Below are 25,475 nucleotides of genomic sequence, written 5' to 3'. Positions count from 1 at the left end.
CATTAAATCCCCTCCCTATTAACAATACAATACGCTCTGCGTGCGAGGTATCGTAGTAAAAGTTGTGATTTCCATGAGACTGCACACAAGATCATTTAAAATAATTACTGTTTGTTTTATAATCAGGTGTATTTTGAAAGAGACAGGATTATGATTTTAAATAGTCTTGAAAAAGGGTTATTTCATCAAAAATGTATAATACCAATGTTCGATATGAACCATTTGAAAACCGTTCACCAGCTTGTATTAAACAAAGGGCGATAACCAAAGTTCACCCAAGCAAACCACAACATCGAGCGTCTAAATATATAATTGTAACCGAACAAATAGCCTATTTTTAATTAAAAATGTCATTTTATGTATAATAACTTGAAAAGGTTTAACATTGATATAATACTTCATCGCATGTTTCTGTTTTTGTTCGGTATAATCGGTGAAATGAAATACCAGATTAGTTCTCGTTTTTAACAAACCCATTGTCGTAACTACATTAGTTTTAAAGGTGTAATAGATGTGATATGTTCTATTTCATAATAATCGCACTCATAACAGAACTGTTATAACTTAAGGAACATAACCTTTTTGGATAATTAAAAATTGAAATAGTATTTTCATGTACGACATGTTGAAAACGCTATTACACCGGAAGTGAAATTGAGCTCGACACGTCGAGATGACACCGGTGATGTCGATGACATTTTCACACATATTGGTCAGCAGTACCGTTAGACAATCAGCCAAGTAGGACTTTTAGCGGTAAACATCAGTCAATCGTCGCCCATCCGTATTCATCAACGATGGAGTCTTTGTACCACCAAACCAACAAACTATTGCACGAAGTGCAAGGCGACTTGGGGAAGATGGAACGCTGCCCAGCTGACAGTGTTCACATTATCGAAAATGAAGTTCAGGCGAAGATTGATCACGTTATAAGTAATTCAGAACGACTTACGATGCTAGTCAACAAAGAACCCCCAACTCGCAGAGCAAACGCCAAACTAAGAGTGGACCAGCTGAAGTACGACTGTCAGCACCTCCAAGCTGCCCTGCGCCAATTACAGCATAAAAGGTGGGACACCATTCTAACTCACTGTTACAATATGCGTAGATGTTTTATGTATATTTATTCAAAGTTAGGGATAATTGTCTTGAAATGGAGTTTCAAATAATTTTAAATTGCATTATGAGATAGATGAGATTTAGTATAATGCTTATTAAGGCCACAACACGTCTTATCCCTTATCCAACCTGACCATGCTGACCTAGAAAATGTTTTATAAATAAAAACTTTTGCAAGTCATTCAGTCAAGCTTTCATATGCATTCCATGAAGAATTTATGATATGTAATTTTTGCTATTGGAATGGAATTATTTAGGCTTGACAACAAATCATTGACAATTAATCGTCAAACCAGCTGCAGTTACCATATTCCCTCATCTATTCGTCGTATAATATAAGACTTTCTCAATTCTATGCTATGGATCATCCTGTAAGATAAGTCTGTCAACAGCACACTTCAACATCTCCTAAATTGTAAAATATATGTTAAGATCTGTTCCAATCTATTCCTTAATCACTTACAGTAAACTACGGTTATAACGAACACGCTTATAAGGAACTGACCGATAAACGAAATTATTTTTTAGTCCCGGCCATTTGTTGTATATATGCTGTATATATGCTTATAACGAACTACGGTTATAACGAAATAAAATGAGTGGTCCCTTTGAGTTTGTTATAACCGTAGTTTACTGTATCTTGAAATATGTATACTTTATTTCATCATAACTTTGAATACGGATTCCAGCTCGAAAACAAAGGTGTATATGAAGGGGTCGCAATGTTGTTTTCCAAAACCACCTGTACTGGTAAAGTAACAAAGGTGATTGGGATATTTATTTGTTGGCCTAACCAAAGCTGATCTCCAGATAATCTGCATATTTGTGTAAAATACACAAATTTAATCACATTACCCAATTAACATGATTAATTCTGAGTTGGTGGCATACCAATACACATGAAACAATTAAAAAGTAGCTTAGAAACACTCTGCAGAGCTACCCCAATACCTATTGTATCCTTTTCAACTTGCATACCTATATTTCTTTACAGATTTTTATTTACTGATCAAACGCAGGCATCACACTTACATGAACCCTACTTCAGTAAATAGTGCATTAAAAAAGATGCTGCATCATTCTTGTCACCTTGACATACATCACACAAACAGATACAGATATATTTACAGTCACCTGAAACAAAATTTTATTTTTAAGCAAAATTATTAAATTCTGTCTACTCATTATTGTACATCTACCCAATTGACTCCCTTGAAGTAGAAATGTATTGAATACCCCAAGAAAATTATCAATGCCTAAAGTGAATGATGACTTGTGAGTTAACACTCAATGGCTCAAAAGATTATCACAAGCCCGGCCAATATCTATTTGTATGAAATTTGGCTCCACTACTACCATTAACACTTTAATTAAGGTTAGTTTTCATATTGAAACTGGGATAAAGGCAATACGCCGCTGTGTGATCATAATGATAATAGGCATGTTTTGCAGAGAAGCTTCAAAATTCCTAACAGTCCCCTGAAGTATCAAATGTCAAGCAGAAACTCATGTTTATTCTGTATTTGATATTATTAAATGAAATTAACAAAGTGTTACATTTGGCATCAGCCTTTCAGTAGTCGTTAAATGGACCTTTGACCATGTTGAGAGTTAATGCCTTGTTTGAGTGGCATTATCAGCGAATCATGTGACTGTGGAGAAGTGACCTCTGAACTCCTGGGTGTTACATTGCATCTCATTACTACCGTGCTGACAGTGATTTGTAATTAGTTAGTTTGATACGTGGTGTATGATAAGTACTGCTTCACACAAGAACTTTTACTACTTCTACTAAGTAGTATTGAAATGCCTTTTGTCAGTGTGGAAAACTACCATATGATAATGATCATGATGATCATTTTAAAATGATTTTAATTGTTTAATAATGTTAATAAATAAGCATTGATAAACACTGTTCACATTTAACATGGCCACCTATTTTCATGACCATCAATTTTATTTCTTTTAACATATTTATTTGAATGCTTAAAAACGTAACAAATGTCTTTGATTATTCTTTTTGATAAGTGAGAATGAGATAAACTTTAATGTCACATTGGCAATATCTGAACCTTATCATGTTGTGGGGCATCTTACTGATAAATACCTTACAAGTGATTCTGTGGTTTAATCGACTAACCATGCTAACCAAGGAATATGTTTCGTGTTTGTTTCTATGAAGCTAAAAGAATTAGGTTGCATCCACTAATGGACTACTTTCGTCAGCTTATGTTGCATTATAACACTGAGTCACAGAGTTCATATCTTGTCTGCACTTTCTGTGTTAAAGATAATATAAGGAGTCTTAAAAGTTATTGTTGTTATTTATTTATACAAATTGAAACAATAATTGAAAATATATTGTCAATTCTTAAATGAATACTGGGTAATTTGATACTAGTCAAAGAGGACAGAATTTGTTTCATAGAGTTAAAACTATATGTTGTTTCAAAATAAATGTGCTATTGAGAACCATCTGTCATGGCAAAATCTTCTTAGCTCTGTCTGCAGTCAGCTGGCTACCTATTTCATCTTGTGTGATATTCCATTTCTCATTGACAAGGCTGTCTTCAAATAGACGATGCCTTTTAGAAAGTGGTAAAATGTAACTTGTTATATTTCGGATAACACTTTCTCGTAAAGTCGAATTCTGGTACTTTTTTGGGTGGAGTCCAATTTGGGATTCAAACCTACACTTCAAGACTAAGGCACCTAATTGTCATTACACAAAGTCAGTGACCTAACCCACTCAGCCATCCAGGCTCCCACATCGCTCAGCCATTGAGATTTCCATGAAACAAAACTGGTAGTCTAGATCACATACTTTGAGTAATCCTCGGATACATGTAAATTGGCATGTCCGAAAGCTATGAATAGACATATCATATTTGTCTTTATCTTGTTTTGAAAATCTATTTCTGTATCACTTAAACATACACAATATCACGTTGTGAACATTCTCTATTATTCATTGCCAGATATGTTCGAGAAGAAGAAGAGAGGGAAAGAGAGGCTCTTCTCACAACATCCTTCACCGCCAATGATGACACGTCCATCTTTATTGACGCATCTGTTCAGCATCATAGCCGGCTTCAAAATGCCCACCGAGGGTTGGATGATGCGATTGGCTCCAGCTCTAGTATCTTGGAGAATCTTCGGGATCAGAGAGGTACTCTGAAGGGAGTTCACAAGAAAATTTTGGACATTGCTAACCATCTTGGTTTGACTAATACAGTGATGAGAATTATTGAACGAAGAACTGCTCAAGATAAGATTTTGTTCTTTATTGGTGTCATAGTCACATGTATCATTATGTATCTTGTGTGGAAGTATTTTTCATAAGTCCGTTGTTGCCTGTGAGATATTCCATTGCCATGTCATTCAATCAGAAATAAATTATTGTTGTTAAATGCTTTTTTCTTACATCTGTGTTTGTATTTTTTATTATCAGTACCCAATTGGGATTTTGGTTTGGATAGGTCTCCAGCAACCTACTACCAGGCCACACATTTTTTATTTTTTGTTTCACGGGCCTGCCGTCCCTACAGAAAAGCAGCCAGTCCATGAAATAAATTCAACATGAAAATATTTATTTTTGTTATGTCTCCCACTTGTAATATAGACCCTCTTATGCAACAAAAACTGTTACATATTAATTCCATGTCTATATTACTATCATCAATTCAAAAAGCCAGCTGCAGTTTTACCTCCATGGCGGAACTGTCATAAAATTATATAAATAAATAAATGTTTCATATATCTATTTTAATTTTTATTTCATCTGACCTTGTGCGGAAAATCTTGAATAAATCTGTGAAACATAAAATTTAAAAAAAGTGTGGCCTTAGAGGAAAAACAAAATGGATCTGGTGATCAGGCTCGATGATTTCCTGATTGTGTGGCATTGTATCCTGTAGGTGCAGGAAGCTCCTCATGATATCTATCACTGGTTTGGCTGTTCCAGACTTGATTATTTGCAGGCTAACTTGATACTGCTGCAATAATCATATCAGAGTTAAGCAAAAAATATCCATAACTAAGGCTAGCCCCATGACATGGCTGATTGCTGGTCATCGTACCCCAATAGTGTGGACCCTTGCTAAGGCTAGCCCCATGACATGGCTGATAGCTGGTCATCGTACCCCAATAGTGTGGACACTTGCTAAGGCTAGCCCCATGACATGGCTGATTGCTGGTCATCGTACCCCAATAGTGTGGACCCTTGCTAAGGCTAGCCCCATGACATGGCTGATAGCTGGTCATCGTACCCCAATAGTGTGGACCCTTGCTAAGGCTAGCCCCATGACATGGCTGATAGCTGGTCATCGTACCCCAATAGTGTGGACCCTTGTTCATGTTTTCAGTGACTGGTTTATCTGGTCCAGACTCAAGTATACACAGGCTGTCATCGAATATTGTGATTACTGGCAAAGAATCCTATTCACTCACCTACTCAGAGGAAATGAAGCAATGCTTAGTTTCAAAGTATGTGTTTCAAAGTACATGTGACTAAAATGATGTCATACAAGAGGTCAAGGCATTGACGTCACTGTATGGATATGTAATGTTAGCATGGTTTGATGTCTGATGTTACTGGTTTGGTTTTTTTTATATATTTTATTCATTGTTCGTCTGGTTTTCAATTTGTCTAAATATAACTAAAAGTACTCCATGATGTTTTCGGAGTAAAATCAGTGTTAGAATTTCCCTCCTTGTCAGATTTGAGAAAGAAATGCTTTCAAAGAAATATTTTCTTGTTCAGTGATCAATGAAATGATGATCTAACAATTGTTGACATTAAGCATATATTGCACGCAGATGAAGGATCCAAAGTTGTGATGATAGAATTCTAGTTTCTATAGGTCAAAGGCCCGGGTCAGTCTGAAGCACTGCCCCTATACATGCTGTAGGGATGGACAAATGGTTCATGGTTACATGAGGGCACCCAAGGGCTGCCTATTCTTCAGAGGGGCACCAGAAAGTATCAGGGTTCAACATTGAGGAAGTGAAAATATGTGATTTTGTTACTTTGAAATCCTAGTGTTTATTGAAAGTAACAGTGATGATTCATCTGTAAAGGTTCATGAACATCAAAATACATATAGAGCCTTGTGAACCCTTGAACCAAGATGCTGTTCTTTTGTCCTCCCACTGGCAAGGTGACCTGCATCATGCTACCACAGTTTGGAGTAGGCTGCTTCTGCCCCCACTCCATCCACACACATGACCCCACACACTACATGAAGACACTCATCTTGTAGCTCTAGGATCATGAGGGCTCCTACCAATGTACAATCTTAGATAGGTGAGTCGAAAGTTATATGTGGGCAGGTGCTGTCCTTTCTTCCGTGATGGCACATAATCCTATGCACATCCCATGTCACATTGTTTGATAGGCATGACTTAGAAGTTGACATATGACAAGGTAGACACAAATTTATGGATAACAACTTCTTTAATACTGTGTGTTTCAGTATAGATCCTTATACCGTTGTCAAGCAAGACTGAATGAGGGACATATTACAGAATATTTAGTATGTGGAGGGTTAACAGTAACAACAATTGCATACATGAGTGGGATAACATTGGTAGGTGTTGACAACAAAGGGATGATGCTGTCACAACACGATGGACAGAGAACACATAGGTGGAAGCCAATAGGGACATGAAGCCAATAAACAGGATAAGTGATTATTGCTTGATGAGTTCATAGTAGGCGGATGGGATGAAATAACCTTGATCTCTGTTGATTGATGGCTTGTGGCGGCGAATGTGGACTGCTTCTGTTAGTTTTCTTTTAGTGAAATTATGGAGGTTGTTGCCGAGGATTTGGATGTTGTCCCAGTTGATGTTGTGATTGGGACAGTTGCTGATATGGTAAGAGATGGCTGATTTGCTGTCGGATTAAATGGTGCAGGTTTTGTGCTCTTTCATTCTGGTGTTGATTGGGCGGGATGTTTCACCTACGAAAGATTGTCCACAGTTGCAGTCAATTTTGTGTAGTTTACAAAACGTCGCTTTTCACAGTATTAAAGAAGTTGTTATCCATAAAATTGTGTCTACCTTGTCTACACATGCCACAGACACCTATAATTCAAATGCTAGACGGCAAAAACCTGAAACAATCACAAAACGCTATTCTGCTTATACATTTGTCTTCAATAAGACAATGGTAAACTGATTTACATGTCAATGAACTAATTATGTAGTTTAGTCTAAGTGAATGTCTGCAATGTGAAAATATAGCAGGAAACCCCAACTGGGCCTTCTGTTTACACTCCTCTTACAACTGACAACCCAAACCAGATTATAATGATGTCCACAAATTTCAAATGTTTCCTTTTTGAAAAGAATACTAATCATGGCACATTGCAGGTGTGCATCAGTCATGGCAGGATGCAGGTGTCATGGCAGTATACAGGTGTCATGGCAGTATGCAGGTGTAATGGCAGGATACAGGTGTCATGGCAGTGCACAGGTGTCATGGCAGTACACAGGTGTCATTACAGGATACAGGTGTCATGGCAGTACACAGGTGTCATGGCAGTATACAGGTGTCATGGCAGTACACAGGTGTCATGGCAGTGAACAGGTGTCATGGCAGTACACAGGTGTCATGGCAGGATACAGGTGTCGTGGCAGAATGCAGGTGTCATGGCAGTATGCAGGTGTCATGGCAGGATACAGGTGTCATGGCAGGATACAGGTGTCATGGCAGTACACAGGTGTCATGGCAGTACACAGGTGTCATGGCAGTATACAGGTGTCATGGCAGTATACAGGTGTCATGGCAGTATACAGGTGTGCTAGCATGGCAGTATACAGGTGGCATGGCAGTATACAGGTGGCATGGCAGTATACAGGTGGCATGGCAGTATACAGGTGTGCTAGCATGGCAGTATACAGGTGTAATGGCAGTATACAGGTGTGCTAGCATGGCAGTATACAGGTGGCATGGCAGTACACAGGTGTGCTGGCATGGCAGTATACAGGTGTGTATCTCATGGCAGTATATAGATGCAGGTGGGTGGAGTGTGTCATGTGACACAGTTACTGAGGGTGTCAAGATATATTTCTTTACTAATTATGTTTATGAATAAATGCAATATGTTATGTATACAATTTACAAAATGATGTTTCTTGTTTCCTACTGTCCCTCTATTTGGATTAACTGTTTGTACTAGACAAGTCCCTACCATGAAACACAGTTGTTCAATGGTGTTTCAGTATCTTGTTTCAATGAACATGAGGTACACTGTCACTGAAATCACCACTGGTGTTGTACATCAGATACATCATTTGGCAGAGCCTCGAACTTGCACGATCATTATTGACATTGACAATGATACCGGTAATATATTTTGTAATAGTCATGTTGTTATGATTGAACATAAGAGGTACAAATTGCAGATATGTATTTGAACGTAATAGCTGACATGATTTAGTATTAAGGCGACACAGATCTGAGATCAAATTGAAATAGTTCATTATCTTTTGTTTGCCCCTTTGATCCATCTCTGCAATAGAATAATAACAAGATACAACACAAATACTTCAAAATTAAACCTGTGAAGATCCAGGGTAGAATAGGTCTTCATCAACCCATGCTTGTCGTAAAAGGCGGCTATGCTTGTCGTAAGAGGCGACTAACGGGATCGGGTGGTCAGGCTCGCTGACTTGGTTGAAGCATGTTATCGATCCCAATCGTGTGGATCGATGCTTATGATATTAATCACTGGATTGTCTGGTCCAGACTCGATTATTTACAGACCGCTGTCATATAGCTGGAATATTGCTGAGTGCAGCATAAAACAACAAACAAAATTAAAGAAACTGATAATGGTTTAGTTACCACTGCAAACCTCTATAAGGATTAAAAGACTCCTTCTTGCAATTTAAACAATACTCGCATTATGGTTCGCCACAAAATTAACCAACCCAAACAGATTTATGACTAAAACAATTATTATTGATATTTTTAATCTACAACAATATAGTTCATTGTCATAATGACCATACAAATGTATTGGTCAGCAACAAATCTGTAGACACAAAAAATAATTGTGGCCCAGGGTTCAGAAAGTTTGGGCTTAAAAAAACTTTAGAAAGGATATTGGTTATATCACAGTGTGTCAGCTTGTGGGAGAAAAGTCTAACTGATGCAGGTCTTAGAGGTTTACCACTTAGGTGAAACCCAGGTTGGTTGGTTGGTTGGTTTGTTGTTTAACGCCGCACTCAGCAATATTCCAGCTATATGACGGCGGTCTGCAAATAATCGAGTCTGGACCAGACAATCCAGTGATTAATATCATGAGCATCCATCCACGCAATTGGGATCGATGACATGCATCAACCAAGTCAGCGAGCCTGACCACCTGATCCCGTTAGTCGCCTTTTACGACAAGCATAGTCGCCTTTTACGGCAAGAATTGGTTGCTGAAATCCTATTCTACCCCGGATCTTCACGGGTGAAACCCAGGAGCATGGGTATGATGCTGACAAACCTAGAAACATAATCGGGGGACTGAAAGGATGCAAAACTGCAGGTCGAAGTTCAGGTCCTTAGATGAGAGGGCCACCCATGCCTCCTGGGTTGGTTGAAATCATTGAAAGATGGAATGTTTTACCAAAGATGAACACAGCAGGATTTAATTTATTTGTATCAAAATGTCTTGGAGAAATGTGGAACATATAGTCGATAAATGAGTAGGTGTTATACTGTTTTGAGATATCTTTATTCGACATAACAAATGATGGAGATCTGGAACACAGAACAGGAAACAGAACATGCAACACATGATTGTATCATGTAAATGTACATAATCCTCTAGTCATGATGGCGATTAGGTGCCTCTCTGGCAGTGTGGGTTAGAATCCCAGATGGGACTCAACCCAAAACGTACCAGAATCTGTACTTTACTAAGAAAGTGTTATCTTAAATATAACATTTGTTACAATAGACCTCCTTCTATATGGCATTAAGACCGCCTCCGTGGTCTTGTGGTAGAGCGTCCGCCCGGAGAGCGGAAGGTCCAGGGTTCGATCCCGGGCCGCGTCATACAAAAAGACGTTAAAAGATTGTACTTGTTGTTACCCTGTCTGGCGCTCGGCATTAAGGGGCTAAAACAAGGACTGGTCGGCTCGGAGTCAGTATACTGTGTCTGAGTGGGGTATTCATGTTAAACTGCGGCATGGTATCTCAGTGAGCTAGCACTATAAATCGGCATCAGTCCGGACTAGTACAAGCAGCCACACACACACATACACGTGCATGCACGTCGCTATATAAGTGCAATAATCTTGGACGTGACGTTAAACCCAATTTCACCTCACCTATATGGCATTGTGTGTTCATAGCTTTCGGCCATGGGATCCATACCAATTTCCAATTGTCAGAGGGGTACACAAAGTACGTGGTCTAAAATACCATTTGTCGGACTTCCATTGTGGAAGCCTCGGTGGCTGAGTGGGGTAGATCTCTGACTTTGTGTGCTGGCAATTAGGTGCCTCACTCTAACAGTGTGGGTTCGAATCCCAGATAGGACTCAACCCCAAATTACTAGAATGTGTACTTTACTAAGAAAGTGTTATCCCAAATATAACATTTGTTATAGTCATGATATTGATAGTAGCTAAGGTGTAATTTCAATACGAAAAATAGTACAGCGATGAGTTTTTAGGGTCAGCGAGTAGTGTACACATCACCATTGGTGTGGCATGTTTAACTGTGTATATATTGCACCTGCTCTGTATCATTAATGTATCCTAATTAGGGTTGCGACGGGTACTCGAGTACCCAATAACGGGTCGGTAGCTTAGTACTCGAGTCCAATTTTCTGGACTCGAGTACCCGTTCAGGGGAGATAACTCTAATCGCCTTTCGTAACTCGTAAGTCACTTCAAAATGGACGACAAAGCGGACAAACGTTCAAATGTGTGGGCGTATTTTGACCTTGATGACACAAAGAAAAGACCAAATGCCGTCTCTGTGGCATATGTATCAGGTAGGCAGGTAGTTCGACGAGTTCCATGAAAAAGCATCTAAGTTTTAAACACGAGCATTTACTTTGATATTCTGTGTCACTTGTGTTTTTAGGTAAGCCATGCAGGCATTTAATTAAAAACATAATACCTTAGAATAGATCAATAGATGTTTGATGACCTTTTATTCGCAAAAGCATTACAAACAAGTGGGACAACATTGAACTACGGGTACTCGAGTCCGGTGCGGGTATTGTCTGCCGGGTACTCGAGTTCAGTTTTCGTACCCGGTCGCAACCCTAATCCTCATGGTATGTACATGATAATAACGATGCTGATTAAACAAATGCCTTTTAATGACCATGTGGTACTTTTTGTTATATTTGCTTTATGTGGCACTGTTTGCTAAATTTATGATGTGATAAAACTGTATCTGAATATCGGATGTTAAATTCAGCTAATGTGACGCTATTGTTACGTTTAAAAATATATAAAATTGTATTTGATGCACCACAAAAGCCAATGAATTATCAGCTTATCTACTATGTCGGATGATGGATGGAAATAAATTACTTACTTTACATTAACTTTTATTCATAAACTTTATTTTATGTAAATATATCCCTGTCCATTTTGAAATCTTTTTTCTCATTTTTTTTATTCAACAAAACATTTATACGAAATTCATGTAAAGCCATATATGCATGTGCATTACCAGAGACAACATGGACATCCATCAGAAAATGTTGACCACGCCCCACTGTAAATGGTGAAATGTGAGTATTTGTTGTCATTATGTCATTATGTCATTATGTCAACCCTGAAAATGGACACAGAAAATATTGTTTAGCGACATTCCAATATGTACACTACTAGAGTTGTCTTATTACCAGACGACTTAATTATTAGGGTTGTAGACAATGACTTGCAGAAATGTATTTACGACAACAACACTTGCGTAACATTTCATAGTCAAAATTTTATCAGTTAGATACAACGATTACCATGTTCACAAATTGAGGCTAAGTTTGACGGCTGTAGAAGGTGACTGTGCAGGTTTTAGCCAGTCGTACGCGAAGCAGTGTACCCCCCGTTTCTGAGGAGATGGACTCTTCCAAGCACCTGCTTCGCGTCGTTGTTTGATTGGGAGAGCAGCCAGGTCAAGCAGACGAAACCAGGAAATGATGGGGATGCCTGCAGCGCGTGTTTTGCAATTATGTTTGGTGTCTTTGCTTTTAATTGCAGAATGCTTTGCGAAGAACCAAGATAAAGTTCAAATTGTTGTCGAGGTATGAAAGAAATGCATTCGGCCTATAGCACATTCGCTATCAAACACACGTCTCGCTCGTAATAGGTTCCGTAAACCATATATAGTATAATCGCTAAGATTATAAGTAGTACGTTTCCATTCCTGTAACTGCAATTTCGGTTTTATGAAATAAGTTTGTTTGTGTTTCATAATTGCGACTGTGTAATTTGTTGCACGAAAAGTGTATAATGATACTTCTCGGTGGAATGTCTTGTAACATGTGTAATGCGTGTGTTTAATTATATAAACAGAGGACTAATGACTACGGTCGTATATTAATATGGGAATGTAGATAAGAAATGGTGACACGTGCATACATGAACATGCTGATCAAAGAGATACATAATCCATTGATAAATGTCTGTCGAGAAAGTTGTTTGTAACTCATATGAATCGAAATCATAAATGAATCAAAAGAATAATTTGTGAACGTGAAACCAACTGATCGAGGTAAGATGAAATGATTTGAAATGTGCATGTATTTTACAGCCTATAATAATAACACAAATATGTGTCTTTTTTTCTGAAGAATTGCAAACATTAAGGAATATTTCATGCAAATATTTGTGTAACATTTGTGGTCAACATTTTCTGCTGGATGTCCATGTTGTCTCTGGTAATGCACATGCATATATGGCTTTACATGAATTCGTATAAAAAGTTTTGTTGAATAAAATATGTGATATTTCAGAAATAGTTTCATCAGATTGTTTTGTAAAGGAAGGAAAAATTGAAATCCCAAGGGTAGTGATGTACTAGTGTAATCATGTGTCTATATTCCTGAATCATAAGTGTTATTAAAGACGTATAGGCCTATACGTTGTGGTGTGGTGTTATGTAATTTGTAACAATCCACATTGTTTGTTTCTCCAGTCTGCTGTTTGTTCAGTGTGGAACTTCCTGTAATAGTGCCCCACCTTTCATGAACAACCCCACGTCCAACTGTAGTTAAATTTAAACACCCCATCCCCCAACACACATTACATAAGACTGTTGCAATATTTCTACTTATAAAAGAGAGAAACTATCATGCTTGGATCAAGCCATAATGCTTTAAAACAAAATACAGGTCTCTTAAGGGTCGAGTCACCTGAAACTAAGGGGGCACGGGTGGCCCAGTCGTCTAAGGCACCGCAATTCGCTGTGCAGAGTTGCGTCCCTTGGGCACGCCAGAAACCTATGATTGTGGGTTCGAATCCCGGTTCGCCCAGATTATGTTTCTAGGTTTGTCAGCACCATACCCATGCTCGTTGGTTTCACAGAAGTGGTAAACGTCTGAGACCTGCATCACTTCGGGCTTTCCTCCCACATTAAGCTGACACGCCATGATATAACTGGAATACTGTTAAAAGCGGCGTAAAACCAAACTCACTCACTCACCTGAAACTAATGATATCCGTGTTACATTTGAATACCATACAGTTTACTATACTGCTTTCCTTTGACTTGTTTGTGATGTAACACAGACAATTGATTGATGTCAACACTCAAAATGCATCCTCCTACCTCAGTATCAATCTCATTAAAACTCACTTAGTTCTCGCTATCACTAAACAAAGATCTGAGGACATCCCATTACGGGTCTGGTCACAATGACCTTGTGCGAACTTTGACCGACCAATTGAATGACAAATCAGAAGGCAGCTTTCTCGTGCTATACGGCACTATTTTCAAATTGGCGACAACGCTTCGAAACATATTTTGACAAATTCTCGATTAAAAATTTGAAAGCTGAACAAACGAACATTCTGGAATCGCTAATAGATGGTCTAGATTGTATGTATTCAGTCGTTAAACCCATAACAATTTTTCAGAACACCCTGTGTTAAAGTTTTCGAGGATGCATGATTAAAAATCACTTTCCAACTGTCACTTTCATGATCTGGTAAGCGATGCTCTGATTGGTCGGATGAAAGGTCGTTCTGACGTGACCTCTACTGGGATGTCCTCAGATCTTTGTTTAGCGGTAGGGAGAACTAAGGTCTGATATTGAGATTGACCTCAGTATACACTATACAAGTAAACCTGACATGTAATACGAACCAAAATCAACATTTAGGGTTTATGATTTCAAGTCAAGTATTCAAGACATATATTACTGTTGTCTTAACTCATTCTGACATTTCATGTTGAAAAAAATGTTTTTTGTCTTCTTCTTTTTCATGTTTATTTTTTTTTAAATTTGAAATATACTTGTGCATGATTATATGCAGATAGTTTTAGCCAGGTGAGCTACATAGCTCAGGGCTCAATACATGTTCTACTTGTTTCATGTTGAAACATTGTGACCTTCTGTTTGTCCAGAGGATGCCAGAGGACTGTCCCCAGATGGCAGGAGATGGAGACCAAGTGACAGTCCATTACACTGTAAGCTATTTGATTGGTCGACAGCCTCATGCTATAGGGTGGACACCTAGGAACCATGAGTGGTTGCACGATTAAACTTTACCACGTTTAATCACCTGGCCAGTCACTTTACAATACAACCAAACTTATCGGTCTTCACAATATAATTCAACGTAATAAGCCCCCAGGGTGCTCTCAAAATTAGAAATAGGGGGCTCACATTAGAATAAAATTTTGGTGAAAAAAAGTGTTGAAAGATCGTAAATTTCGTGGTTTATGCTGACAGCCTGAAATGATGCAAAAGGAAGGTCTGTGCGTAATATACACGACCGATATATTTTTCCAGAATTTAATTGCCCATGATTAGGGGTGCATATAACACACAAGTGCGTATTATACACAAATAAATAGGTCTTGTGTACATTGATCAATCGGAAGGGGCACTTATTGGGATTTTTCACAAGCCAATATATCAGAAAATATCGCTGTGGGCGCTTGTTACGTTGAATACGGTAAGCCTGAAAGTAATGTGGCCCTTTTCATGTCTGCTTCTAGATGCTTAAAGTGAAGGGGGGTCCCCAGATTCAAATACTAGAGCACCAAATCGCAAGGATCCCAGGACACACTTTTAATTTTTTTATCCACTAAATTTTGTAAATGACAAAGAAAAACTGTGGTCTGTGAGATAAGCATGTCAGACTTTTCATATTTATTTTGAGCGGTCGGGTGGCCTAGTGGTAACAACGTTTGCTCAACACTCTGAAGACCAGGGTTCGATTCCTGACATGTGTACAATGTTTGAAGCCCATTTCTGGTGTCCCTGCCGTGATATTGCTGGAATATTGCTAAAAGCGGTGTAAAACCAAACTCACTCACTCATATTCATTTAAATTTTTCGAACATCATCTCCAAGGTAAGTGAGAGATAGGAACAATAGAAAGGAAACAAAGCTTTGGTGGAGAATGGGTCCAGGGTATTTAATCACAGTTGAATGGAGATATGGGCGACTAGATAATCGAGGGTATCCTAACACTGGTATCATGGAAAATGCTCACAGATCCAACGTATCCAACCTATTTGAAGAATGTCCATATTGAAAACGTAACTGTTCTGCTACTCGGACGGTTATTTCTGTATCCTTGGCTTGGCTGATTATGTGTCATCCATTTGTGTGGATCGATGGTCATGCTTTCAGTCACTGGTGTGCCTGGTCTAGACTCCATTATGGGGGCACGGGTGGCCCAGTCGTCTAAGGCGCCGCGATTCGCTGTGCAGAGTTGCGTCCCTTGGGCATGCCAGAAACCTATGATTGTGGGTTCGAATCCCGGTTCGCCCAGATTATGTTTCTAGGTTTGTCAGCATCATACCCGTGCTCGTGTGTTTCACTGAAGTGGTAAACGTCTGAGACCTGCATCACTTCGGGCTTTCCTCCAACATTAAGCTGACACGCTGTGATATAACTGGAATATTGTTAAAAGCGGCGTTAAACCCAACTCACTCACTCACTCACTAGACTTCATTATCTATGAGCTGTCATGATCATAGTGATATTTGAGTTAATATTTGCCATCACTTCCGCAATATTTCCGCCATATCGTGACGATTAGTTAAACATTAATGATACATATATTTAGACTAAATAAAAGCCTGTCATTGATGGACAGTACGATAACTAGATTATCACAGATTTAAATTAAAAACTAGTTGAGAACATGTAAAAGAAGAAAGTCTAGTCAACAACACAATATAGAAATGGTCTGTACATTGCTAGTCACTAAAGGGAGATCACCATACCATGGGGACTTGCAGTACCTTTGCCTCGTGCATGGACCCTAGCAGAATTTTTATCATCCCTTCAGTCACAGGCGACAGTTTACCACTTAAGCCAAGGATTAAAATGACTAAGGCATGCATAAAAACACTTCAAATGATGTGGAACTTACATACCCTTTTAGGGGGGACAATAATCTTCCGCTACTTCAACCCCCATCATGGGTACAGCCTCTAACAATCTAAGTTACTAATTAGCTCTACCACTTTATAAAAAAACACTCCATGTATATCAACATTTATTAATTAATTCTAGTTTGTTTAAAAAGCACAATATTAAATGAGAATTTACATGACTAAAAAGGTCCTTGACTGTTTTTACACTGAAATATTTATCCCTTGTGATGGAAAATGATATACCTGAAGAAGTGCTTAAAGTTGTAGTAAGTGCGGTCGGGTAGCCTAGTGGTTAAAGCGTTCGCTCGTCACGCTGAAGACCCGGGTTCGATTCCCGACATGGGTACATGTGTGAAGCCCATTTCTGGTGTCCCCCGCCGTGATATTGCTGGAATATTGCTAAAAGCAGGGTAAAACCAAACTCACTCACTCACTCACTAAAGTTGTATTAAACAACACTTACTCAGCGTACAGCAAGTGTGTATGTTGTGTAAAATAAATACATTACTAGCATGATTTGATTTAGTACCCTGTGTCTGCATTCAATTGAAAAAAATGTCAGTATTGTTAATGTTACATAAAATGTGTGAGGTTACATAAAATGTGTGAGGTTCATTTTGTCTGTCAAAATTAATATTGTCTGGTTTGAAATTATTTGAATCAATTCTTTCAAAGATTGTTGCATTTGAATTTCAGGGATACTTAGAGTCTGGAGCAGTGTTTGATTCCTCCGTCCAACAGAAAAGGGATCCAATAGCCTTTGTCCTGGGGAGCCATCAGGTTATTCCAGGTAGGTGGGAGTGCAAGGTTACCTAATAGCCTTGGGGAGCCATCAGGTTATACGTGGTAGGTGGGAGTGCAAGGGGCCCAATAGCCTTTGTCCTCTTTGTCCTTGGTAGTCATCAGGTTATTCCAGGTAGGTGGGAGTGCAAGGGGCCCAATAGATTTTGTCCTCTTTGTCCTTGGGAGTCATCGGGTTATTCCAGGTAGGTGGGAGTGCAAGGGACCCAATAGCCTTTGTCCTGGGGAGCCATCAGATTATTCCAGGTAGGTGGGAGTGCAAGGGGCCCAATAGCTTTTGTCCTCTTTGTCCTTGGGAGTAATCAGGTTATTCCAGGTAGGTGGGAGTGCAAGGGACCCAATAGCCTTTGTCCTGGGGAGCCATCAGATTATTCCAGGTAGGTAGGAGTGCAAGGGACCCAATAGCCTTTGTCCTGGGGAGCCATCAGATTATTCCAGGTAGGTGGGAGTGCAAGGGACCCAATAGCCTTTGTCCTGGGGAGCCATCCAGGTAGGTGGGAGTCTTCTGGTCATAAACCAGTGAGAATGGTTTCCATGCTGGAATATTGCAGACTGGCAGAATACATCCATTCACCCACTCAGTGTTAACGTCATAGACTAGGGCACAGCTGTAATGGATATGATTGATAACTGTCAAAATGGTAAGGGTTTACACACAAAAAAATACAGAAAAGATTGCGATATGGATCTTCCAGCCCTTTGCCATGATTCTGAATGTCAGTGAGTTGAACCAGCACGCCAAAGAGCGAGCCAATGACACTCTGGGCTGGCATCGTCTGGTATTGTTCCAAGAAAGGTTATAACCATTATGTGCCAGAAACATTACACATTTTATAGGGAAAATACCCATCTTAATAGTAAGAATATGTGTCTCAATAGTAACAATACACATCTTAATAGTAACCATACATATCTTAATAGTAACAATACACATCTCAATAGTAACCATACATATCTTAATAGTAACCATACATATCTTAATAGTAACCATACATATCTTAATAGTAACAATATATATATCTTAATAGTAACAATACATATCTAAATAGTAACAATACACATCTCAATAGTAACCATACATATCTTAATAGTAACCATACATATCTTAATAGTAACAATATATATATCTTAATAGTAACAATACATATCTTAATAGTAACAATACACATCTCAATAGTAACCATACATATCTTAATAGTAACCATACACATCTCAATAGTAACAATATATATCTTAAAAGTAACGATACATATCTTAATAGTAACTACTCATCTTAATAGTTACCATACATATCTTAATAGTAACAATACACATCTCAATAGTAACAATATATATCTTAAAAGTAACGATACATATCTTAATGTTTGTTTGTTGTTTAACGCCGCACTCAGAAGTATTCCAGCTGTATGACGGCGGTCTGTAAATAATCGAGTCTGGACAAGACAATCCAGTGATTGATATCATGAGCATCAATCTTATGACAAGCATGGGTTGCTGAAGACCAATTCTAACCTGGATCCTCACGGGTCACATATCTTAATTGTAACAATACCATCTTAATAGTAACAATACATGTCTTAATAATAATGATACACATCTCAATTGTAACAAAACATATCTCAATAGTAACAATACATATCTCAATAGTAACAATTCACATCTCAGTAACAACACATCTTACTGTAACAGGACATATCTCAATAGTAATGGTAAATGTCTCATTTGTTACGATACTTATATCATTAGTAGTTGGTTGGTTGGTTTGTTGTTTAACGCAGCACTCAGCAATATTCCAGATATATGACGGCGGTCTGTAAATAATGGATTCTGAACCAGACAATACGGTGATTAATATCATGAGTATCAATCCACACAATTAGGATACGATGACATGTATCAACCAAGTCAGCTAGTCTGACCAACCAATCCCGTTAGTCACCTCTTACGACAAGCATAGCTGCCTTTTATGGCAAGCCTGGGTTGCTGAAGACCTATTCTACCCCGGATCTTCACGGGTCATATCAATAGTAAGGCCATGGCATGAAAAGCCGACATTTACCATGCAAGAAGACATATTCCACTATCAATGGGAATGATGCCCAACATATTCAGTGAATTGTTACTACAGTGTTCATCATTGTGGAGTAAGACTCTGATACTCTTATTCTTTCAGGCTGGGAAGAGGGACTTCAAGGAATGTGTGTTGGGTATGTATTGCACTTGTATATTGCTTTCATAAATAACCTTACCGGGAATGCACTTTTTTTAACTCTCCTTTTTTAGCCCATGGGCTTAAATTTTGTGTGATTCTCACCCAAATTTGGTAGTTTAAAACGTGTTAATTGACAGTATTGCATAACTGGAATTAAATACATGCATTCCAGGTATATTGTATTGCTTCCATCTTAATAGGTACAGTAGCGGTTAAGTTGCCTCCTCATGATACATTGACACAAACAATATGGTCATGGTATGAAATATCCCATTGTCCTATCTCTAGGGGACGCTTTTTCAGTCATTATGAAAATATTGGGTCAGATTCTACAACATCGTAGTGTTTTAATGGATAAGTTGAATGGAGTTGTCTTAAACAAAAATCCCACCATATATAATATGGTACTGAATTCAGAGTTATATCATGTCAATCCAAGACTGCTAGTTTGATGTCTGATCAGAATCGTAAACCTTCAAGTTTTCCATGTGACGATTTATTTTTTCAGGGATTTATAAGCTACAAGTCAACAGAAAAAACCCATCTCATTGTCACATTTTTACTCTGAAATGAACTTAACTTTTGCATGAAAACAAGATTAGATACCATAACGATTGTGCCAGTTAAAAAATCCCCCTTGCATGGCGTTTTAGTGTTGCTCCACTTGTTCTTGTACATGCACTCATTTGTCAGTTAACTCTTTTATCCGCCCCTGTTGGGATGTGGTCTTATGAACCTACTGTCACTTTCGCCTTTAGTGAGTGAGTTAGTTGGGTTTAACGCCGCTTTTAACAGCATTCCAGTTATATCACGGCATGTCAGCTTAATGTGGGAGGAAAGCCCGAAGTGATGCAGGTCTCAGATGTTTACCACTTCGGTGAAACCCACGAGCACGGGTATGGTGCTGACAAACCTAGAAACATAATCGGGGCGAACCGGGATTCGAACCCACAATCATAGGTTTCTGGCGTGCTCAAGGGACGCAACTCTGCACAGCGAATCGCAGCCCCATAGACGACTGGGCCACCTGGGCCACCCGTGCCCCCCTTTGCCATTAGTATTGTGGGTTTCATAGTAACCTTGTAAGAGGTACTACTTTCAATGGAAACCTGCTTGGAGGTTTTACTTTTGAATTGTAAGCCTGATGTTTTAAAGTTGAATAATATGCCTTTTAACATGCATCTAATGTTGATTTTTGAGTGGTTGAAAGTCACAATTTTTTGCACATAATGTGAATGGAACCTGCAACCTGAACTCAAGTTTTGTATTGTAACCCACGGAGCCAGGGCAGGTGTTCAATCTTACATGTCATGTCTTCAGTTGTGTGTATGCTGAACATGGTCTTTCTCTCACCCACCATCATCTAATTTGTTAATACTATGACAGCTGTATTGTTACACTATGAGGTAACCCAAATTTTCTTAATCTTTCTGGTATTTCTTGCATTTAGATGGTTCATAAGTCAGTTGACGCTCTTCTCTGTGGCATACTCAATTCTGATTGATCTTTGTGAAACAGATGTTTTTCCATTCCCTCCCCAAAATGGGTTATTTTCTCGAAACCCCATAATGATTCTCCCAATTTGCAATGAAGATTCAAGTTTACCTGTGTGCAGGTCTACTGAATTGCCCTGAAACACTACCAGTTGTCAATGCAAGTTGTATTCGTCGGTCTCACAGTCCCTGAACAGTATTATTTTCCCTTCCGCCCAGCCCTAACTGTTATGCCATAGCTCTAAATGATCAAGTCTTGATTTTCCATTGGTTCGTCTCATCTGGAGCTCCTTTTCAATTAATTGTACTGGCTTGTTTCTATCAAAATTACATATTTTTGGTGTCTGTAACTTGTGTTTGATGGGTTTGTATTGGTTATTTATTTGTTTCAGTGAGAAGAGGAAGCTGGTTATACCACCAAACTTGGCTTATGGACCTAAGGGACATCCCCCTGTCATACCTCGTAAGAATTGGATTCCTCCTGTTGTTTAGATTTAGATTTATGTTTGTTGAACTGAACTGGTAACAGGACTGACTCGACATACTAGGTCATGTTATGTGTTCTCAAAAGAAATGAAGAACTATGACTATGATTAATGTGTCATGCCACGTGTAATCACAATATAGTCTCATAAAATCAGGGTTTGTAAAGATTAGTTCAGAGGACTAGTGTAAACCTTATTTCCCTAGACCTCAGAATTTTTAACTATTCCTGCTTGAATGAAACAAAAATGTTTACTCTGTTTGAATTTTTTATCAGTTTTATTTAATTCCAATTCATGGCAAAAGTGAAGCATTGAGAGCTGGTTCAGAATTATAGCGTTCAAATACTACCAGTACTATAAGGGTAACAGTTTTTTTCAGGGCATTATCATTTGCAGAAGCCAGAGGTCTTCCATTAATTGCCCGACAAAGGAGGGCAGTTGAAAAGACCAAGGGCTTCTGCAAATGATAATGCCCTGAAAAATAGCGTTACCTCTATTATAGCTAAAAACGATGGAATTTGTTATCAAATAAAAAGAAACAATAATATATGTCACTGACCCACCTTTACAAATATGGAAACCAGATGACATCACTATGAATGTGACGTCGCCTGTCGTGTGTGTGTGTGTGTGTGTGTGTGGGGAGGGGGGGGTGGATGGATGCATGTGTAAACACGCACTTAAGCGTAAGGCACACTTTTGTCAAATATGTCATAATTAGATGACATCACCTACTAGTGATGTCTCTGGATGTGAAACCAGACTTGGAATTTCACACTATTAATATTTTTGTGGATGTACATATATGTTGACAATTCATCAGACAGAATAATAAACTTTGCATGACTGATCATGGCAATGGTTTGATCAGGAGAATTTTTTAAGAGAATTCTGGTCTATTAGTTTTTTATTTTGTCAAAGGCAGTCATATTATTATGTTCTTTTTGCCTGTTGTGATATTATGTGCTAATGATGCCATGTCAGCTATGATGAAACTGTCGTTTTGCTTTATTATTTGCAATTTCCTCACAATAATATGCACCCTGAGTGCTTAGAAAATAGGAAAACGGGACACATATTTGAAGAGGCGGTCGGGTAGCTTAGTGGTTAAAGCATTCGCTCATTACGTCGAATACCTGGGTTTGATTCCCGACATGTGTACAGTGTGTGAAGCCCATTTCTTGTGTTCCCCGCCGTGATATTTCTTGAATATTGCTAAAAGCGGCGTCAAACCAAATTCGCTCACACACTCACTCACACATATTGGAACCGAACAGGGATTAAATTTGTTAGCTCAAATGTTGATGAAACTAAAACGTTGTCAATCATAGTTACTAATTATATACCCTTTCTTTGTTGATGTTTTCTGTAACGAAATGTATAATATACACCGTCATGAAATCATGAACTGTCATGTACCTTTTTGATCCTAGTGGACCATGCCTATAAAGGTTACTTACAAGTTGGTCTAGAAGTTGGTCATGGGGCACTTATTAAAACAGGGAGTTTAATATGGCAAATATGATATATTAATGAATTATTTAATGCGTGTCTATGTTGTGAAAAAAATGTTGCTGTTTTCATTTTCGCCTTCATTGTCAGACACTTTATGACCTTGATGACACCAATGTAAAATAATATGATCTGGAAATGTCCCAAGGTTAAGTTGAGCTTCAGAGCCTCATGCCCTTTGTGTGATGTGTTCCAGCTGACGCTACTCTGACCTTCGAGACCGAGCTGGTAAGTCTGAAGAAGAAGTCATCTGATGAGTCGATCCTGAAAACGCTCCAGTTCCTGGCAATGCCAGCTCTGGTGTTCTATGTTTTGTATTACCTCTACGACAAGTACAAGAAGGAGACGGCACAAAATACAACTAAAAGTGACAAAGCTAAAGGAAAGAAGAGGAGGTGATAGCTTTTTTTAAATAAAATATGTATTTTTATACATTTTCATGTGTCTGTTGTTAACTTAGTACTTAAACCCGCTTCAGGAAACGCGATATAAGGAGGAGACAGTGTGTGTGGGAAATACAATACAATTGTCAATTTTGAACTGAAGTTATGAATATTTTCTTGAGTTATTTTACATTAGATTGGGGAGAAAAATCAAATAATTGCTGACATTCAACATGCGGACATTGTTACAAGTCGATTCCCAAATTGAAACAATATGTTATCCAAGGAATCTGTATGTAAAAGAATTTAGTGTGAAACCAACAAACAAATTACAACAGTCACTAGGTTTAAAAATTACAATGGCAGTTCACAATAGAGTGGTAGTACAATATTCAATGGCAGTGTAAAATGTTAGAGCAGTGGAAATGAAAATGACAAGAACAATAATCAACTTGATACCAGGGTGAAAAGTGATCTTCATACGAAAGCTGGTCTAGATGTAATGTCATGAAATGTGAGATGAGACAGGGATGCACCCACCCCACTTATCTAGTCTAACTATCTTCCAGTACCTTCTACACAGAGCCAGACCAGTCGCTTGAACATCACAGAATATCCCACATGTTTCTACAACCCTTAACATCCATCCATGCTATTCCAGAAGTTTACAGATGATTCAAGCATCTAAATTTAATAACTTCCTCACCAGTGCTTACATTAAACAGTGCTACATTCTTGACAACTAATCATTGTCCAAATACAATGTTGTCAACTTTAACTGTTTAACAATAAATTACACTGCCATATAACAACATTCAAAACAAACCTAGGGTACCTGCAAAAACATCAGTTTCCCATCAAGCCCATTGTATACTACTCAAAAGGGCAGGAATAGGGTGTTCTTTAACTTCTTTTGAGTAGTATGTAGCAGCATACTCAGATCGTACTCCTGTCAACACTGGTTTGCCCTTCTGCCGGCTGGAATAACATTCACTGGCCAACACATTTACAGAGAAAGCAGCATACAAAGGGCCGACAAAAATATGGGATGGTCACAGTGAGGGAGGCCCTGTCAGTCTAAGGCGTCGCTGTTCAGTTTTGCACCCCTGGGTGTTTCAGAAATCAATTATTGAGGGTTTGAAGCCCAGATTATAATTCTCGGTTTGTCAATGGTAAACATCCAAGAACTTTCCTACTTCCGCATACCACCAGCTGACATGCATTTATACAACGGATGCTGTTCGAAACCAAACTTACTCACAATGACTGTTTCGTAACACTTGAAAGGCTTTCACCAGAAAAAAGAAATATTGGTGGTGACCTATTGTAAGAGGCGACCAACGGGATCGGGTGGTCAGGCTCGCTGACTTGGTTGATGCATGTCATCGTATCCCAAATGCGTGGATCGATGCTCATTATGTCAATCACTGGATTGTCTGGTCCAGACTCGATTATTTACAGACCGTCGTCATATACCTGGAATATTGCTGAGTGCAGCGTTAAACAACAAACAAAAATAAGATATGCCATGATGTGTAGAAGCTCAATCTATTGGAAAATGATCTGTCTGGTCCCGGCTTGATAACTTGATATAGTAAGTCAGGCCAATTGAAGCGGTTTGGTGACCATCAAGTTATAAGGGATGTTCATTACACCTGACAATGCCCAGATGACGTTGAGTATTGTGAAAGGGTGCCTCCTATACGACTGCAATGTGTGAAGCCAATTCTTGGGGTCACCACTGAATACAACATGTCTGGAATATGCTAAAAGGTGACCTGAAACTACCGACTCTCAATCTCTGTGACCGACTTGCGTATCTGTCCGTAAGAACCATGGGTATTCAGTTAGCAAGTTACCATGTACCACCGTCTGAGGCAGATTTGC

At 38.7% G+C, this 25,475-nt stretch overlaps 2 protein-coding genes across 2 annotated transcripts; both read left to right on the top strand.

Annotated features, from left to right (window-relative positions):
- Positions 1-648: 648 nt before the first annotated feature.
- Positions 649-4,542, top strand: LOC124131624 (Golgi SNAP receptor complex member 2-like). Its single transcript, XM_046495014.1, has 2 exons — positions 649-1,069; positions 4,098-4,542. The coding sequence occupies exons 1-2, from the start codon at positions 798-800 to the stop codon at positions 4,459-4,461; spliced, it is 636 nt and encodes a 211-aa protein (XP_046350970.1). The 5' UTR covers positions 649-797; the 3' UTR covers positions 4,462-4,542.
- Positions 4,543-12,120: 7,578 nt separating this feature from the next.
- Positions 12,121-23,639, top strand: LOC124131625 (FK506-binding protein 2-like). The gene is made up of 6 exons (XM_046495015.2): positions 12,121-12,389; positions 14,714-14,776; positions 17,399-17,492; positions 19,677-19,710; positions 21,601-21,671; positions 23,402-23,639. Exons 1-6 carry the CDS (start codon positions 12,282-12,284, stop codon positions 23,602-23,604), a joined length of 573 nt encoding a protein of 190 aa, XP_046350971.1. The 5' UTR covers positions 12,121-12,281; the 3' UTR covers positions 23,605-23,639.
- Positions 23,640-25,475: the final 1,836 nt, after the last annotated feature.

This window comes from Haliotis rufescens, unplaced genomic scaffold (assembly GCF_023055435.1).
Source record: "Haliotis rufescens isolate VD_foot unplaced genomic scaffold, xgHalRufe1.0.p SCAF_104, whole genome shotgun sequence".
Lineage (NCBI taxonomy): Eukaryota > Metazoa > Mollusca > Gastropoda > Lepetellida > Haliotidae > Haliotis > Haliotis rufescens.
Note: the sequence above shows the minus strand (reverse complement) of the source record. Positions and strands in the feature narration are given on the sequence as shown.